General features: G+C 43.4%; 2 protein-coding genes across 5 annotated transcripts in view; both read right to left on the reverse strand.

Annotated features, from left to right (window-relative positions):
• Positions 1-2,092: 2,092 nt before the first annotated feature.
• brpf1 (bromodomain and PHD finger containing, 1) lies at positions 2,093-14,617 on the reverse strand. Its single transcript, XM_018701064.2, is given in 17 exon segments — positions 2,093-3,251; positions 3,898-4,052; positions 4,193-4,308; positions 4,845-4,978; positions 6,032-6,179; positions 6,272-6,550; positions 6,641-6,949; positions 8,140-8,515; positions 8,951-9,079; positions 9,887-10,018; positions 10,113-10,302; positions 10,497-10,759; positions 10,761-11,015; positions 11,340-11,627; positions 11,716-11,905; positions 12,300-13,087; positions 14,360-14,617. Coding segments are annotated over 16 exon segments (3,891 nt in total). The 5' UTR covers positions 13,043-13,087; positions 14,360-14,617; the 3' UTR covers positions 2,093-3,067.
• Positions 14,618-14,998: 381 nt separating this feature from the next.
• LOC108900169 (serine/threonine-protein kinase WNK2) overlaps positions 14,999-18,856 on the reverse strand; it is a 43,229-nt gene continuing 39,371 nt past the window's right edge. For all 4 annotated transcript variants that reach the window (XM_018701068.2, XM_018701066.2, XM_018701067.2 and 1 more), the window contains 3 exons: positions 18,639-18,683; positions 17,815-18,116; positions 14,999-17,688 (listed from right to left, as the gene is read on the reverse strand). In XM_018701068.2, the coding sequence (XP_018556584.1) occupies positions 17,335-17,688; positions 17,815-18,116; positions 18,639-18,683 (701 nt within the window). In that variant the 3' untranslated portion in view covers positions 14,999-17,334. The remainder of the gene's footprint in view (positions 17,689-17,814; positions 18,117-18,638; positions 18,684-18,856) is intronic.

The following is an 18,856-nucleotide window of genomic DNA, read 5'->3' on the forward strand; positions in this document are numbered from 1 at the left end:
CGAGTCTCTGTTGCTGCACTTTTTCCTCATTCCTCTTTGCAAAACTGCTCGAGCTCTGTCAGGTTACATGGGGGTCAAGAGTAAACATCCTTTTTCTCATTTACAACTAATTTATTGTCAGGGCATTAACATTGTGGTTTTTAAGCCATTTGTGTGTAGCCATGGCTTTACACTATGCCCATTGTCTCTCTGGAAAGCAAATCTTCTGCCAAGTCACAGATTTCCTGCAGACTACGTCAGACTTTTTAACTCTTTTCCCCTGTTTTGCAAATTAATTCCTTTCCTGAAAAAGGACACATGAAAGGAAGCATGATTAATTAAATGGAGATCAGTCACCTGTGTGAAGTCAAGGGAGTTCAACTGATTGTAGAAAAAATACACTGCTAAGAGTGTCTGGAAGACCCAACTTCAGACTGAAAAGACTGTGCTTCACCAATTGCAGTTTTATGGGAAAGTGGCAAAGAAGAATCCCTCTAAAGAAAATTCCACATGACATCTCAGCCATAGTTTGTCAGCAGGCACATGGGAGACTGAAGTCAGCAGGAGGGAGATTCTGATGAAACCGTGAAGCATACTGGTCTGTTGACAGTTGGTCCAGCTTATTCTCCACCACATATCTGAGGAACCTCCTTCTTAGCCATGCATGGCTCTAAGAATGTTGGCCAGCCAGTCCACCACTTTGGTCCATGGTTAAGAATTTCAGCAACTACAGGGGTGAACTGCCAGAGTATTTGGCACAGACACTCTTGATCGAAAAGGTAATCAAGAATGGCAATGCAGTAATACATATAAATGTTATTTCATTGTGTTTGCCTGAGGAGGGTTTATGAGTAAATGGTTTTAGCTTGAGCTTGAGTTAATGACCTGAAAAGTGAATCTAATTAAATAGAGTGTGCAGATCATAGTGTGAGGAAATCCCTTTTTAGTTTTACATGTAAAAAATACAAAAAGATACATAAAGACATCAGTGCAGTACCAAAATTATTCTGGTTTGTGAGTTATTTCATTCAGTAAAATAAAAACTTAAACTAACACTGATAGCCTATGCATTATGTGCAATATCACGAGTATGCAGAGACTGGGTACATCAGATGTGATAGTTAACATCTAGAACGGAAAACTAAAACCTGGCTCTGGTAGAAAAAAAAAAAAAGGTCTCCACAACACCATAAGGTCACCTCCTTAGCTGTGTTAGCTGCATATACTGTCAAAACCACTGACTGATGCTTATCGGCTGTTTCCACTCACGTTCTGAGAGTGGCTCAGTGGAGGAAATGAGGCGTCTTCACTCATCTTGGTGACAAATCTGTAGGCATAGATGTCGTGTTGAGTGGGTGTTCCAGTGGGGTTCAGGATCTTTATCATGTGTGGAAAGATTGATAAAAAAATTGGTTTGGGGGAGAGGAAATTCACTCTGTTTAAGAGATATTTGTCATCACAGCTAAATGAGCTCATATAGAAACTGATAATGTAAACAGTGAGTCATCTTATGGGAAATGTAGCTTAAATGGGTGTTAAATGTTAGTTGATGCATGTTTACCTGGCATTGCTGCAAAAAAATCTGGCAGGCATACAAAGGTTGTCTGACAAACAGAACTGGTGTACAGTGACTCTGACTTTCTATACCATAAAAAAATGCAAGGGGCAAGAAACCTGTAGAACCAGTGTGAGGGACTTATGACTAACTCTACATGAGCTGTACCACACCACCAGCTGTACCAAAAACAAGAGTGTTTTCAGCAAGGTAGACATCAGAACAGACCATAAGTCCCATTTGTTGTGATTTAACTACCTTATAGACACTGTATGTACACACTATAGCCTGAGCAAGGTACTATACTTTTCTAAAAGATAAAAGTTAATTTGAGGGCAAGTATTTGTTGCAATCTAGACAATCCTTCTAGAGAAACCTAAACCTGTCAAGTCATGTTAATCAACAACAAATCTGGCACCTGAACTGGTGTTTGCTGCAACTCTATGTACATAACCATCATACAGTAGAATAAGCTCCCAGAAACACTTATGAGTCAGTATTTCCTCAGAAAAGAATCAGTGGGTGGGTCATTTTTCTGCTGAACACACAACTCGCAGGTTTTAAAAAACTCAATTCTTTTTATTAAACTTCTATCTTTATGGAATCTGTATATATAAAAGTTCTAAAGCCATCAGCCTGAGACTAAAGACAGACAGTGAGGCGATCATGTGTTTCATTCTCAGTCCTCATTATTCAGTGACCAGCGGCCTGTTCTGACACAGACGCTGTACGTTAACAAAACTGTAAAAACGGGAGACATGATGAACACAGAGTGACAGACAAGAAGAGCCACACGATGACGTCTCGAGCGGCCGGAGTGATTAGAAGTAGTCCGTGATGAAACGAGCTTGTGGACCTTGTAAAAGAGGAGTAAGCAGAATAAATAACATTAACGTTGGTTTGCCCACAGTTCAGGCTGCAACAGTCTCTCTTTGTGCTCCACTGACAAATGACACTAGCACCAGGCCTGTTGTTTTTTTTGTTTTGTTTTTGTCTGAAGAGTTTGGTGATGTGCTAGAGCGATGGAGTTCGCAGCCATAACCACAGTGTGTGCATTTACTGTACACTGCATGCATGTCCCTGTTCACACTTGTAAAATTACACGTGAATGACCCGTGTAAGAATGACAGGGAGAGGCAGAGTCACGTGTGCGTCATAGTGTAATACTAAGTTCATTTTTTGAGTCTGTAAACCATCATCTCATTTGTTATTAAACATATGTATCAACCACGTATAAGGAATATTCTGATTCATGATTCTGAACATAGCATATTTTTCAATCATCATCAATACCTTTTTTTTTTTCAATTCTCTTAAATACAATATTTTACATGTCAGATTAAATACGGCTTAGTGTAGCATGAGTGTGCATGTCTTGGGGCTAATGTAGTGGATGTCTTTTTTTTTCCCTCCACTTGGTGCTACTGGCACTATTTTTTGTGTTCTGTGATGATGTAGGGCTGGGCTCTCTATAGAGAAACGTTATACTCCACAACACCTGCAAGGACCAACACGTAAGGTTTGTATGTGTGTTCAGTCGCTGTCGCTGGTTTCGCTGCTGGGGTCTCCCTGCACCTTGCTGCGGTGTTGCATGGCGCGGTGGTAGGCCACCTGAACCGACTTGCGGATGTTGGATTTCCTGCCCTCCAGCATCTTCTCCTTGTCCAGCTCCTGGTCCACTCCGAGCGGAACCAGCTTAGAGCGAGGCAGCCACTGCCTGCACGCACACAAATACATATGTCAAGTGTTAATTTATTTTGTTTCTCATCAAAGGTACAGTGCATTTTTATAGTAAAACATGCATCAAAATGAGAAATAAATGCACACAAAGTATCACGTAAAACACATCTAAGTCAGTAAATCCAGACAAGTCATTTCATGCGGAAGACAAATTAGTTCCTGTTTAGCCACTTCAGAGGGTAAGACTCTGAGTCCCTCTAAAGGGTTAAGAGTGACGATGACTGTTGTCATCAAGTTTCTCAGATTTGTTTTCCATCTTTGAACCTTTAGCATAAGTAAATGTGCGGCACTCGATGACCTAAAAGATGATGCGTTCTTTCCCTCCTCTTCTATTCTCAAAAACCACGTTTGCTCTATTTCTGCTAAATGTTGTGCTGTCTTGCATTTCAGTACAGGCTGTGCAGTTTCCTTTGAAGTACTACCACAGAGGTACTTGCGTGCACACATCCACTAACATCAGAGGCCTATTTTGTTGGTGTTTTATTGTACATGTCATCATCACTTGGGGAAAAAAGACAGAATCAGTGAGAACAAAGAAAGAAGAGACAAAATAATAACAATGATTAGTGACAATTAAGTAAGTGAATACACAAAGATGAGTCAAGAGGACCCAGAGCACTGACCAGGTTCTCTTGTTGTCAAAGAAGAGAACCAGGAAGAGGTGTTCCCTGGCTTCCTGGGTCATTTGCTCCCCAAGTTTCAGCACATCCAAAGGTGGGACTGGGATTGGGACACCCCGGTGGAAGACCCCCTCCCTGGGCATCTTCGGGTCAATTATCTGCAGGCAAATGGTGGCAAGGGCTGAGTTTGAAATATGGTCATTAACCTGTGTGACGTGCTAAAGATTTACTGGACAGTTCACCGGTCTTTGGTCCACAGTTTGCGGTTTGTGTTGTCTACTTGTTTACTTTCTCTCACCAGAGCAGGATATGAAGGATAGCCTCTGCACTTGGCCCACACCAGGTCCAGAGCTTCCAGAGAGGAGTAGTCATCAGAGGTCATCCAGCATCCTGACCTGGCCCGGCCACGCACCACTGAATCACAGAAACAGGACAACAGTCACCATTACGCAACCTCTACCTCTCAACCCTAATCAACAGTTATGTATACAATCATAATACAGGATACAGCCCTTTTAATGTATAAAAAAAGAGCGTAGAGGCAAACTGTTTCCATAATGGCACAACTGGACAGATTACGAAAGATCAGGCCACTGAGCTTAATATTTCAACATTAAGCACAGACAAGAAAATAAGTAGTTGTCTGCTACAACTGCCTCTTATACGATCTTTGCAATGTGCTACTTTGCAGAAATATGGTCCTAACCAGTTATTAGTAATCTTTCCACTGGTATTTAAGATTATGAGTTGAATCGCATCAGCTCAAATAACAAATTAGAGCAGTCATATTCATTAGTTTCATTATAGACTCAAAGGTACAGAAGCTTTCCTGTACTGAATTACTAACCACATTAAGACACTCTCATCCACATAAAACAGAAACTAATTGTGTATGCACTGACACATGGGTGTGCGTGTATGTGGGTTTGAGCTTGTGAAAATGCACTTACAGTGTGATACACCCCGTGATCCTCCAACCGAGTAGGAATCATTTTCGGTGCCTGACGTTTCCTCGCTGCTGTCTTCCTGGAAGGCCGAGCGAGAGAACGATGCCTTTCCTCGGCCCTGTTTAGACGGGGTCGTGCTGAGAGACAAGAGAGACAGGACTATTAAGATGCATATAGCTTCTTTACAAGTATTTATAGTTTGACAAGCCAACTATTTATACCATAAAATACCGCTAACCACACTTGATTGATAAACAAAGTGCGAACGTTAACGAGAAGTTGCTGATCTTATTTTCTTGTGGTTTTGTATCTGTTGAGTGCTACTTAAAATAAAATGCTGCATAAAACATATGCATAAACTCGAGGTGACTACTTGGAAATGTTCTCTCTTGCTGAGAATTAGATGAGAGGATCCAATCTCTTCATCAAGCATGGAACCATCTTAGCTTGAGATAGTTCCATAGCATGATGCAGTCATTCCACAGTGGAAACAGCTAACTTGTCCCACTCAAATGTTTATAGAAATGCCTACAAGCACCTCAAAAGCTCAGTGATGAACACACTGTATCTTGGTTCTATAATCCCTACATAAACTAAATGTTTAAAAAAAAACAGACAAGTTAAGGTTTCACAAGGAGGTGGAAAGTGTTGTAGTTGACCAGCAGCTAGGAGTGGTGACTTCCTGGCATCTCTGCAGGCTGCCTAGCAACCTCAAAGTATTTGCTTTGACTCCAGGAAATAAAAATAAATATGTGTATTTGGCAAAATACCAAATGCAGAAGAACTCATAAAAAAGCTTAAAGAGACACTGCTCTTGCATAATATTGCCTTATAAAGTTGGTATGACTAAGATGTCTTACTGCTAATCATGTACTTTGTCTATCTGATGCACAGTAGGTTTATCTGTGGTTGTTTTCTTAAAACAGTTGCCTGTGGTGACTGGAAACAAGGCTGATGAGAAGAGTGGGACCAAACCATATTAGTACATTTGTGTTGAAAGGCAATGAGCTAAAAAAAAAAAAAAAGGTAAAAGAGAGCTGCAGAAATGGTTGGTCTTGGTGGGTTTGTGACTGCTAATGATCCCTTTTACTCTACATGTATTCACTTGATTCAATAGTGATAGAAAAACTGAGGATTAGAGCAGCTGTTTTTTGCCAAGCTTATGATTATACAGTTTGTGAATTAATCACCTGGTCCTGTCAGAAGCTGCACTGCTGCTGCTGCTGGTTGTGGACTCAGAATCTGAGCTGGAACGAGGGAGACGAGGTTCATTTCTGTAAACACGGAAGCTCTCTGTTACTGGCTGGTTTCCTCCATCAAAGCCATTACTTGGCAAACCTGAAGAAAAGAGACAGAGAGAGGGAGAGGTGAGTCTGTGATTCAAAAAGTGAAAATGACAAGTTTATTGTTCATGTGTCTTCTACTGGTACCTGGCAGCAGGTCGTCATTGTCGCTGTCGCTGTCAGAGCTGGAGCTGCTGCGGGGGCTGCGGGGCCTCTTCCTCTGCCTGGCTGGTGACAACAGGGGTAGCTGTGGGGGACCAATAGGGCTTTGGCTCACCCCTGCCCCACCGTAGGCAGCATCCCGGTTCTTGGGAGGGCGTCCTGGCCTTTTGGGGGGTCCAGTCATTTTTTGGTTCTTCTTGGAGAAGAGGACAGATGTCCGACGGCCCACCTCTGGAGCGAGGGCAGACGAGGAAACACTCAGATCTTGGAGAGGAGAGAGGTTCAGAAGTTAGAAATACAGGCAGGTATTTGTTATGTTGCTTTCCTTTTACAGCTTTAAGTTCACAGACACACCTTTTCCACCTATCTCCTGGCTGCTGCTTTCTCCCCCCTCGTCATGGTGTCCTGAGGAGGATGGGTGATGGGGGAGAGAGGAACCCCGGTCTCCTCCTCCCACGGACTCCCTGCCACCCATGCCAGAGCCTCCCTCCCGCTGGTGTGCCAGCTTCCTCTTGATAACACTGATCTCTTTCCTCAGAGCTTTGGCTCTACGAGACTGGCCGATGCTGTGCTTCCCCGAGCTGACCTCATCAAGACGCACCTGCAGATAATGCAGCTGCTCTTCCAGCGGTAACCGTCGCCTGTTCTCTGGCAGGAGCAGGTCTGAAAGAGGTAACAGAGGGAAACAGCCATTAGACAAGAGGAAGTAAGAAAGTAAAATATCACTACGGACATGTTTGGTGGGATTTCTGCACTAACAGGGAGATGACAACATTATGTTAATACTAAATTGTTGTACCAAACTCAGCACATCTGCAAGAGTCACTAAACTAGACCTGAGGCTGGTTGGAAATGAACAAGTCACCAGTAAGTCACTTAACGCTTTAAGTGCCAAAGTCACAAAATTGTGACAAGCAACGAAACTGAAAGAAACAGACCATAGCTCCAGATAGAGTGCCAAATCTTGTTACCACTTTCCACCACTAGAATGCGGACATGTGCTGCTTCAATCCTAACACCATTTCAGGGCATGTGTCTATACAAAGTGTACAGGGAAATCGAGTTTGAAAGACGCCACTTCCGAGCTACAGCCTATTAAATTCTTGATATCAAAACTGAATATTTTCTTAATATAACTGCAGCGCCTTAAGGGTTAATCTAGTAACAAACATGGATACAGCTTGGTTTAAAACCAAAGAAATAAGGAGAAGAAGACAAAAAACTGTTTTTCCAAGCAAGGATTATATGTGATGAAGATTTTAGCTATTGAACTGCATGAATGACATGCGCCATCTACTGGTCAGGAGGCTTTACTGTGCCACAGAACAAAATATTCTTATTCCACATCTTACTCCACACATACTAATACTGTTTTGGTGCTTAATGTGACAAGGCAACTGTGACTGACATTCAATAAACAAAAAAACAAACCAAAGAAAGTTATCAAAGAACCTAGAAAGTTAAATACTCATATATCCCCATGTGTGTCATACTGAGCCTTCTATCCCTTTGTGCCATCCAGACACTCCCCCTCCTACCCTTCTCCCATTTCTCTCCCACCCTAATTCCCTCCAGTATTCCCCATTTGTACAATACAATGAAATGAGACACAAGTGTAAATTTTCTCCTGGCTTCTAGCCTGCCAAATGTGAGAGTCTGTCATTTCAGAACATATTGTATCTTCTCCAAATGTAAGGTATTAATTAGCCACCAAATGTGGTTGGACGACCTGCAGGCTCTTTTTGCCAAAGATGAAATATTTTGCCTCTCACCTATTTTTTTAATTTGTTGTTCAAGAACAACAACAAAAAAACTGCTCTGACTGCCAAAAACCAAAGTAAACGATCACTTACCATCTTCATTAGAAGACAATGGCCGGTCTCTTTCTCTGTCCCTGTCTCGCTCCCGCTCCCTCTCTCTGTCTCTCTCTATTTCGCGCTGACTGTCTGGACTTGGCTCTCGGTGGAGGTGCATGCCAGTCTCGTAGTCGAAGCCGATCCGTTCGGCTTGGCGCCGAGCCGTTCTTATGACGGCCCCGCCCATCTCTCTAAGCCGCAGCGCAGCACGATAGAAGACCGTGTCCTTGGCATTGTACTTGAGGCAGTTGTTGACAATGAGGCCAAAGTCTGCCTCAAAGGCCTCAAAAGTGAGGTAGCGATGGGACTCGAGCAGGTTCCACATAGTCTGGAAGTCCATTGGAGTGTCAATATGGTCCAGGTAGTCTGGTACCTGGATAGTAGCAAGTAGAGATCAGAGAGAAGGAACTGAAGTTCTGCAGCTGATAGTAGTATCAGATAACCTCTCAGAAAGTTTTAACAAAAACTGGCCATTGCGAGCTTTGTAAAGGTAGAACATGTGGCAGAAATGTTGCACTAGATTGCATTAGATTGTATAGGTGTGCCTAATAAAGTGAGTACATATATTACACAAATAAATATTGAATTGTATCAATAAACTATCATGAATAAATACATAAATAAATATGTATTTATTTAAAATAAATACATACACATACAATAACTTGAAGACAAACATAAAGACACCCATGTTATCAGATATCAGAAATCATGTTACTATGCAAAGCAGACACAAACCTCAAGTAATTATGCAAACTTCTAATGCGTGTGTGCATGTGTGTGTGTGTGTGAGACTTTGTGCATTTACCTCTGCTAGCGGTACAGGCTCAGTGAAAAAGTTGTTAGTGTCTCTTTCCTGTAACTGTTCCAATGTGCTCCTCAACAGCACCAGGAAAGGAGTGAGCTGCATCTCCAGCGCCATCTGCTGCACTTTAATCTGAACATGGAAACTTTTTTTTTTTAACAATACACACCGGCTGACTGAATGAAAACATTTTAAAAAGCACAGGGTTGTGTAGTCTGTGCAGTAATAACTGTGTTTATGCGTGTACACCAAATTCATGCCTGTGCCCACAACCTCATGTGACAGTGCTAGGCTGCTCGTCGTCAAGAAAAGCAATAGTGGAATGACTGCAGAGTGTGTGATGAATGTGCACTAATGTAGACTGGAAAAATTAGCTCATGAATATTATCATCATAACAACCAGGCTAACAGAGCTTAAATAAAACAGTGTATACAGCTGTTACTAGTCTCCCTCTATTCTCTCTCCCCCCTTTCTCTTTTCTCTCCTTTCAACCCAACAGGTTGAGGCAGATGGCCGCCTACCCTGAGCCCAGTTCTGTCAGAGATTTCCTCCTGTTAAAAGGGATTTTTTCCTCTCAACTGTTGCCAAGTGCTTGCTCATTGTGGGAATTGTGGGGTCTCTCTCGACTGAATTGAACTGAACTGAATGCCCTGCTGTTTTTGCATCCGACTCTTAAATGTTGGCTGTGTCCAAGCTTCCCTGCACCTAACCCTCCCATGCCCCCCAGACCTGACCACAACAAATAAATTCTTAATCTCTGAGAAAAGTTAAAATAAATGAAAACTGCAAAGAGGCTGAAAAATAGAACATTATGTTACTGAAGTAGCTAAAATGTATTTTAGGTTTGTGAAAGACAGCTGACTGGGAATAACACTGTGTGTTACTGCTTGTATAAAAGTTTTGGTAAGAGACAGAAATAGAGCTTATTTGCGTCTCACCGTCTCCCTCTTGAGTTTTTCCCTCTTGCGGATGAGCTCCACCAGCAGCCTGGCTCTCTCCAGGTCATGTCTCAGTCTCTGCCATGCCTTCAGCTGCTCCTTTAAAGCCGTCTGTTTCTCCTCGCTGTCCCTCTGCAACACCAACAAGCACAAACCCACAAATAATGTTAGTACAACCAAGTATAGAAAGTATAGAATTCTAATAATATACACTAAAATCACTTACTGAAGGAAGCTGCGATGAAGGTTGTGGTGGGAGCGGGTCAATGTGTCGTTGTGACTGCAGGTGGGTTTGGAGCCGGCGCAGCAGAGGCACACCATTGCGACTTTGCCTCTTCAGGGTCCAGTAGCTGTGAAGTCGCTGCATGAACTGGCTCTTCCTGGGTACCGTCAAATTACTGGTGATTTTGCTGAGCCTGGAGAAAAACAAACACTAATTTAACTCTACACTACTTCCACGTCATAAATGAAAAGTCTCTCCTGTTGCAGGAGGCAAGGGTGATTAACAGAGCAACACCTCTGGAGATAGCGTTTGTATAAAAAGTATATGTGCTTCTTGGAGCTGTGAAGCACATACAGTACAGGTGCAACATCCAGTAAGTATGCCTACCTGTGGGGAGGTATACAGGGCACAGAAACCACTGGCGCAGCAGCTCTCCTCTCTGCTAAGATCTTCCTCGCTCTCTTCATCTTCAGCCTGGATTTCGCCTTTGCCCTCTTGGCCCGCTCAGAGCTCCAGCCCTTGGAGTCGTCATCATGGCCGATGCTGGGCTCGTCGTCCTCCTCGAGCTCCCCCTCGCTGTGAGATGAACCCATGCTGGCCCCGCCAACTCCCCCCAAAGGTCGCGCAGATCCCGGCGGCGTGTGAATGTCAGCAGTAAGCTGTCTTGCGGACACTGAAAGAGGTGCCATTGGCTCCAGTCTCTCTGACGGGCTCCATTTTCATGTAGAGGCCCGCCTGCTGGGCGCAGGTGACGTGGAAGGCTGTGTAACAGTTGGCTTTGTGACACTGGATGCAGGCGCCTGAGCCTCGCTGCTTGCAGATGTAGCAGGTGAGTTTCCAGCGTGCAGGAGGGATGTGCTCAATACTATCAATCGGCTCCAGAAAGACTGTGTTGGCAAAGCAGACCTGAGGGAAAGCAGCAAAATCCACTTTATTGCCACACTCTACTAAAAGAGTTAGGTAGTAACGAGATTACAGACTGACTGAACACTGCTAAACTGTACAAGAACAGGTGATATTAAACTGGCCATCATTTTATTTTTACTTCCATTTATGCATATAGTGCTATTTATCAAACCACTTACACTGAATAACCTGTGATTCTGAGGAAATGGAGACTAATACTGAAATCTATGTGCAGCACAGATGAACACACAACGCAGAGCACATCAATATCTGCATGATTATGTAATTCCAATCAAGCATGGATGTAGTGGTGTATGGATTCACCTCTGGGATCCAGAGGGCACACACTACGTGAGCCCAGCGTGCATCGTCTGTCTGTTTGAAAGCTCCTCCCTTGTTGGGACAGAGCGCACAGTCCACAGCTCGACTCGGAGACTGCAGGCAGCGGCGACACAGCCACTGGCCCTCCGGGATGTAGGGCACGCCGTAGCACTCCTGGTGCACTGCCAGGTTACACATGTCGCAGAACAGGATCACATTGCTGTTCTGACACTCTCCATCGTTACAGATGCAGCAGACAGCATCTTCATCAATTAGGGTGCTGGGGTCCGCCTGCGAGGAGAGCATGAGGAGAGATCAGTTTCTATATATGTTTCAGCGTTAATGTATCATCCTCCCCTCAGTGTGCAAGCTCAACTACCTTGTTGTGGCTCTCAAAGTAGGACTCCTTCTCTAAGCGGTCCATAAGGTACTCAAAGACCTCCTGTGGGATGGGTGTCACGCCGTCACGCCGCCGCTTGTCGTTCATGATGTCGAGCCAGATGTAGTCCTCCTCATCGATGTCATACTCCACCTCCTCATCCAGCTCCTCCACAGACTTATCAATGTACCTGAGCACCAGAGAGAAGAGAAAACGTGTATTATTACATATAGTACATGGGGGAGAAAGCATGTAATTAATTGGGAGTGTAGAATTAGCATCCGCTTCACCTTTCTATAGAAAGAGGAAATAATGACAGAATAATGCCAGAATTAATTTTCTGGTATGTGCATGACAATGAACTCCACAACTGCAAACAAAGTGGTGACTGTGTAACTATGTGCTTTAAATATTTACAAATTACTGTTCTGTACAAAATAAGATGCCTCTTCTGTACATACACCCTATTACAAATGATCATTGTCTTTAAAATACAAGCCATGTACTTAATGATAATTCTAGCTCTAATTATTACACCTGCTATGTAATTATTAATGAACCAGATTATAATTCTCAATGCAGACCTGTAGTAAGATGACGGCCGAGGAGGGGCATCAGGTCTCTCTTGGTCCAGCTCTCTGAAAACCGCCTCGGGAAGCTTGACAGCAGGCCCAGACTGAGCGCTGTGATGATGAGATGAGCCGTCCTTCTTCTTTTCTTTACTCTTATGCTTCCCAGACTTTGGGGTGGCTTTGCCCCCATTAGAAGAAGGGATATCTGGCCGGTCCTTGCCACTCCCTCCTACCTCGTTGCCCCCGGGTCCACCGTCGCTGCCATTGCACACGCCTCCACCGCTGCCTCCAGTACCAGATGGTGGCGCATCCTCTGCATCGCTGTCTTCCTCAGACACCACATCAATGTTCTCAAAGATGCTAATGCGGTGAATGCGTCCCTGAATCTCCAGTTCCACCATGCGCTGCGCCTGGGCATAGGTCATCGTCTCTCTGCCTGGGGAGTGAGAGCGCTCTGACCTGTTGGGGCTGCCAGGGGTGTTCCCCCCGTGCCCCGGTCCTCCGCCTCCGTTGCCACCACCATCATCCGTATCTCCCGACCCTGCCAGTGACGCACGAGGAGGGCGTCCCTTCCTCTTCTTCTGGGGTACAGTCTGTGCAGGAGTTGGGTTGTCATGGTCATAGTGGTAAAGATGATACTCGATGCCACTGTAGCTCTTGTAAACCTTGCGGCAAGTCTCCACTGGGCACTCGTAAGGGGGCTTGGTGGCCCGCAGATTGTGACAGAACGTCTTCACGTCAAAGTCCAGCCCCATTGTGCCAACAGCCACTGCTGGGACAGATGCTGTTCAAGATTACATCTGAAACAGGGTAACACAAAGGAGAACCATGGGGGGATTAATTCCAGAGACTTCATTCTGATTCATTGGTTAGATAATAGCCACTGTCACTGGGCTGTAGCTGTTAGAGACACCAGTCTAGACAAGTCGTGCCTGCACATTGTGCACCTGTTATGGTGCAGTCACGTGACCATGACCCCCAACTCTCAGTAGCAAACATATTGTTATGTTCTGTAACTGAAATAACAGGTGCAATTTAGGTCAATATTTTTGCTTCTGCTGGTCCTTGCTAACTGCAGTTATGTCCGGGTCGGTGAAACAAACGGCACAACAGTTAAGTCTGATTGTCAGTTAATTCAAACTTGTTTACAGCCTCGTGGGTTAGAAAAACAACCAGGCGCACAGGTGAAAATCAGCTTGAAAACCTCGAAGCTTACCGAAGGACTTAATGCATTCTAGTCCAGCTAACGTTAGCCATAGCATTTTTGCTGCTGCTTCCTCAAACAATGAAACATTGCAGCCTGGCGCTGTTAGCCAGCAAGCTAACAGCAGCTAGAAAACAACAACACCAATTCACTCTCCAAAACAGTACAGCTACAAAGAATACAGCCAAGACCCACAAACCAACGTTACAAACTAGCTTTTGGAAACGTCCGTGAATTTTTCATCTTTATCGACGCTGAGTGTTTCATTCAGCTCGGTAACGTTAACTAGTTGGTTTAATTCGCGTGCTAAACTGAAGCTGTATTCACAGAGCAGACGTTAGCTACACAAAGAGAGGCATTACTTTAACCTTACAGCGCATTTTAGCACAATTAAAAACAACTAATGGACAAAAAAGTGTTTGAAGTTACATACACTGTAGCCTGCCTGTAACTTAGACGACCACTCAGCCCTCTACAGTGTTTCCCTCCACAATGACCTCACCCTGTGAATCCCAGACACTGAGCAACAAAATGACAGTATAACGCATGATTTCTTGCCGTTACCAAACTACTACAGAAAACATGACCAGGTTCATGACTTAATCAAATAATCTAAGGTCGATCAACCTATTTGTTCCCCTCATCTGTGGTGAAACGGCTCTGATATGTGCGCTACGAGGAAAATAGCCAGGCTTATTCTTTGTATTAAGGCTTTACTTCATAGTGTTTTGTGTTTCTACTTAAATTAAACCCGTAAAATTACATACAGGGTGAGGATACAATAGTCAAAGTGTGACCAAATCTGCCACAATGCGAGCCTTCAACCGTTTTAACGCTACAGATCTGGACTAACGTTATAAACACTTACTACTCCACGTTCCTCAAGACTGCGTGCTTCGGAAACCTCACACCACCAGATCGGAAGGGTAGCAGATCGATTTTTAATTCATTAGATAATCCCAGGCGAGATCACAAGAAGCGCAGGTACAGTGAAATGATTTTATGAAACAATATAACATCCCGATCATTTCATTGTGTTGGGAATTATTCAGAAACTCGGTTGAACAAAAGGGGCAACCATTGCTGTAACGTTACGCCGCGGACGCGCGTTGACACATTCGCCACACAAAGCAGGATCTATTTCTCGGCTTTCTGGTGTTAAAAACAGAGCCCGTGTGCACATTTAACCAAGATTTCATAATAATATGAATAACATTACGTTCGTATCGCCTACTGAATTATTTATTTTTCATTTATACTCGACCAATGTTTTCCCAAATGTTATTTTGTGTTGAATGTCGCGAATCTGTGGCTTTGTTTAAAAGATGTCGGGCAGTATGATTCATTCTCAAGTCTATGAACAAAATCCACATCCTCTATTTATGGAGAAATATAACCAGTCTCAATTAAATTTATCTTCTGGTTTATCCGCTTATTCAGAAATGTACTTGAGCTGTAAAATGGCCCCAATAAATTCAAATGGAAATAAAAACAATAACACACAGCATCAAGCACAAAATAATATTTATTTCTCTCTCAACATACAGTCTGTGATTAGAGTGCAGCAGGGTAGGGTGGGGTAATGCAGTGGGACATACAGCAGGCAAAAGCAATCCCACACAGTTTAAATACAAGCCTTTGACAATCAGAGCACATTCACCAGGGGGCAATGCTGTCCAGAGAGAAGTGAGATGAGCAGAGGAGGAAGTGTCGAGGCCATTTCTCCTCTGTGCATCTCAGCTCTCAGTTTCATCACTGCACCCAAAATGAACATGGCAACAATAGTTACTCCCTCCTCTGCTCATGATGAGTTAGCAGTGAGGGAGGTGGAACAAAAAAAAAAAAACATACCAGATACAAGTGACAGAGAACAGAAATCTCTTACTACTGGAAGTATTTCACCAAAGCAGAAGACTCTGCATAATATCCTATAAAAGTCCAATTCAAACCGAATTGATGGAATAATATACATCAAAGCAACCCCTCCAACACCACCGCCGCCGCTGCCGCCGCCACCACCCCCAGTCAAACAAACAAAATGTACAAATATAAACTACAAGAAAAACTGTACAATTCACAGCTTGGAAGGATTGGGGTGCTGAAACCTTTCAAATGTGTTGTAGAGATGTGAAATTTCTAACCGTAGTAGCTGTATTGTTTATCTTTGCTTTGTGGAACATGAAAAGTTGGCCATGCTTGTCAAGTGATAAAAAAGTACAGGCGGTGAAACCCACTATATACAGTGTAGGAAACGCTTTAACATAGGTTTGAATTAAGGGAGACTATCTTGTTGTGCAAATCTCCCACATCAAGTATCATTTGAAATTTGCAATATATTACTGACAGGACAAAAAATAAAATAAAAGGCTGTCATCAAAAGCAACATGGGAAATCAATACACCATCAAAATTTCAACAAGGCAATAACACTGCTTTGTGAGCGTCTCATTTGTTGATTTAATTTGAGAAGTCTTTTATTCATACAAGTACCATCTTGCGTGAAGAGAATATTTTAACTGTACAGTGGAATCACCTCAGACTATAGCAGCATCAAAAAAAAAAGAAAAATCAAGCATCAAATGAAGAACATTTTACATACAGTGTATGCTGAGTAATAGGACAGCCAAGTTGAAAGAACAGTTAGCAGTAGTGAATTCAGAGTTTGCTGGGTGATTTGTAAGATTTATACATTTGCCTGGTAATTTCTATTTGTTGCTTGGTGATTTGTAACTTTGTTCAACTTTTCAGCTTCCTCCTGTTGCACACATTAGAGATAAGGCTTGTGGCAAGGCCACGATCAAAGCTTTGTGGAGGGGTTAAATTGCACTTTTAAGCCTCAAGCCGTCGCATATTTACTGCTACATTCTGATCAGAACACTACCAGAGGCGTATACTGTAAAAAGAACTATGTACAGTATATATGGCTCTGGACACTGCCTTTCCTCCAAGCACAAGGCTACAACACTGCTGACTCTTGTGCTGTGTCCAACTGAACCATTCGACCTGAAAGAGTGGATTTTGGCTGCTGGCGTAGTAACATTTTTTTTCTCCTTTCATCAGTCATATATTAACCATTTGTTTCTGCAAGGCAACGGTTCGTCGCACCACTATGGCATTCCATCTGTCACAGGGGTGGAAAGTAAACAAGGGTTAAAACATGATTTTATTATTAATAAGAGCATATACTGTGTTAATAGTGCAGTACTACAAGGGCATTCATATGTAAACCAAAAAACAAAAGTGTCTGTAATGCATTTAAAAAAAAAAAAAAAAAAAAAACAAGACTGCACTCAAGCTACTGTTAACTTAAAATAACTTGGATGCAGACATGCTTTGTTTCACAGAGGAAAAGAAAATTATAAATCAATGTTCAAGGCACTACATTCCTTCGAATATTTTCATCATAAATACTGTCCTGTTGCTGTTTCTCAAACCACTGGTATTTGGAGTCCAATGTAGTGTTTAAAGTGTACGTAACACCGAGAAAGGCAAAAATCAATGTGAAAACTGCAATAATAACAAATACAGTGAAATATGTTTTCATGACCGCAGACAAAATGTCTCCTATGGCTGAGTTTAGTCAAGACCAAAGCCAAAAAGCATTAGGTATTCAGACATACTTACTTAACACGTACTGTATAGTATACACACATACAAACGCGCGCGCTCAAACACACACATACACACACACAATTTACTACAGATATATGTGTTGTATAAAGAATATCAACACTCTCAAGTTATTTACAATATCAGATAATGTACAGTTGTGGCTCTGGTGAACCAGAACAGAGTGGAGTTGGACTATCCTGCCCGTACACACTGACAGATTCTAGTTAGCAGATTAGGTAGTCCTTGTGGTTTTTGGACAGGGGCCGTTCTCGGGGTTGTGCATGACCAGAGCAGGGTAGGCTTGGATCCCAGGGCTTGCCATCGTGGCGTAGGGCATCATTCTTGCAGCACCGAGCAGGCCTACGGGACCCATGGACCCTACAGGGCTAGGCAAGCCGGGCCACTGCTGGGGGTAAAGAGGACCGGGAACCATCCCGCTATAGGTGCCTGCTGGCAGAAGGTACCCTGGAGGGAGCATTGCAGAAGAGTTGGGAGCTAGGTTTGTGGGCACACCAGGGCCTAAAGCAGCAGTCAGGGGGCAGGAAAGAGGCAGCTGGAACTTGCTGGGACCAATATGGCATTTCATCTGGAACAGAAGGGAGCTGTTACAAAATAGCGCATAGAACGCCTTGTATTTACATCAAATGTAACAGATCAAAGTCCGGTGATCGTAACCCATCCATCACTGAGCGCTCATGTCCGCTTCAAATACCTCATGCGTAGCTGCTCCCATGGGTGGCGCTCTGTATTCCAGGTCCTGCTGGCGTCTCTGCTCTTTGATCTGGTTCAAGGAGGGTCGCGGCTGACTGGCTGCGGCCACAGTCTCCTTCGTCCAGTCGTCGACCAGCTTGTGAAGATCGTCGGTGAATGTGCCCCTCTTGTTGTTGCTGTTGTTGGTCTGGACCTGAGCGAGCCGCGTGATTGGCTGAGGTGATGGCAAGGGTGTGGCCGTGGTGAGTGTCGGTTGTGTCTGACTGGCAGCTGTCTGTGCTGTGGTGGTGTTGAGGGAAGACCCTGAAAAGACATAAAGGTCTTAAAAATCTGCCCAGTTATAAAGAAACTGACTGTCAAATCAATTGGCTGCTGTATGGCACTTGTTACAATGAACCTATAATATCACCTACACAAAAGCCTACATTTAATATTTTTAGAATAGTCCTAATAGTTTTGTTGAGGCCAGAGAAAATGTGTATACAGCTACAACTGTGACACATATTTCGCCAACATAGCAGCCAAAGGATTGCAACATACATGACTTCAATGAGTAATTTAAGACAAATGAAATGTTTGATATGCAAGCGATGACAATATTCAGCAATCAAGACGTGTAGGCACACGGCCATGCAAAACAACAACAAATGTAAATGAACGCAACAATCCGAAGTGTACGCACATTTTCAACGACAACTGCCACATTTTCAAAGTGCCAAAACCACAAAGAGAAAATAAAAGTGCACATACAAACATAAGGAAGACTAAAAATAAGGAGGACAGAGTAAGAAAGACAGAGAGTAAGAAAGTAAATGAGATAGTTACTACTACTGCGCTCTTTGCCTAGACATAGTCGTTTCAGAGTGGACCCTATAAAAAGGTAAAACAGCACAAGACAGAAACAGTTAGGCCAGAACACACTGCACACCACACGTATGTGGACAAGCTGCTTCAAAAGCACATTCAGCTATCAAAACAATTGGGGAAAGAGAAAGAGGAAAGGAGGACAAGGGGTTTAAAAATCAGTGAGGAAGACTGGAACA

This window comes from Lates calcarifer, linkage group LG6 (genome assembly GCF_001640805.2).
Source record: "Lates calcarifer isolate ASB-BC8 linkage group LG6, TLL_Latcal_v3, whole genome shotgun sequence".
NCBI lineage: Eukaryota > Metazoa > Chordata > Actinopteri > Centropomidae > Lates > Lates calcarifer.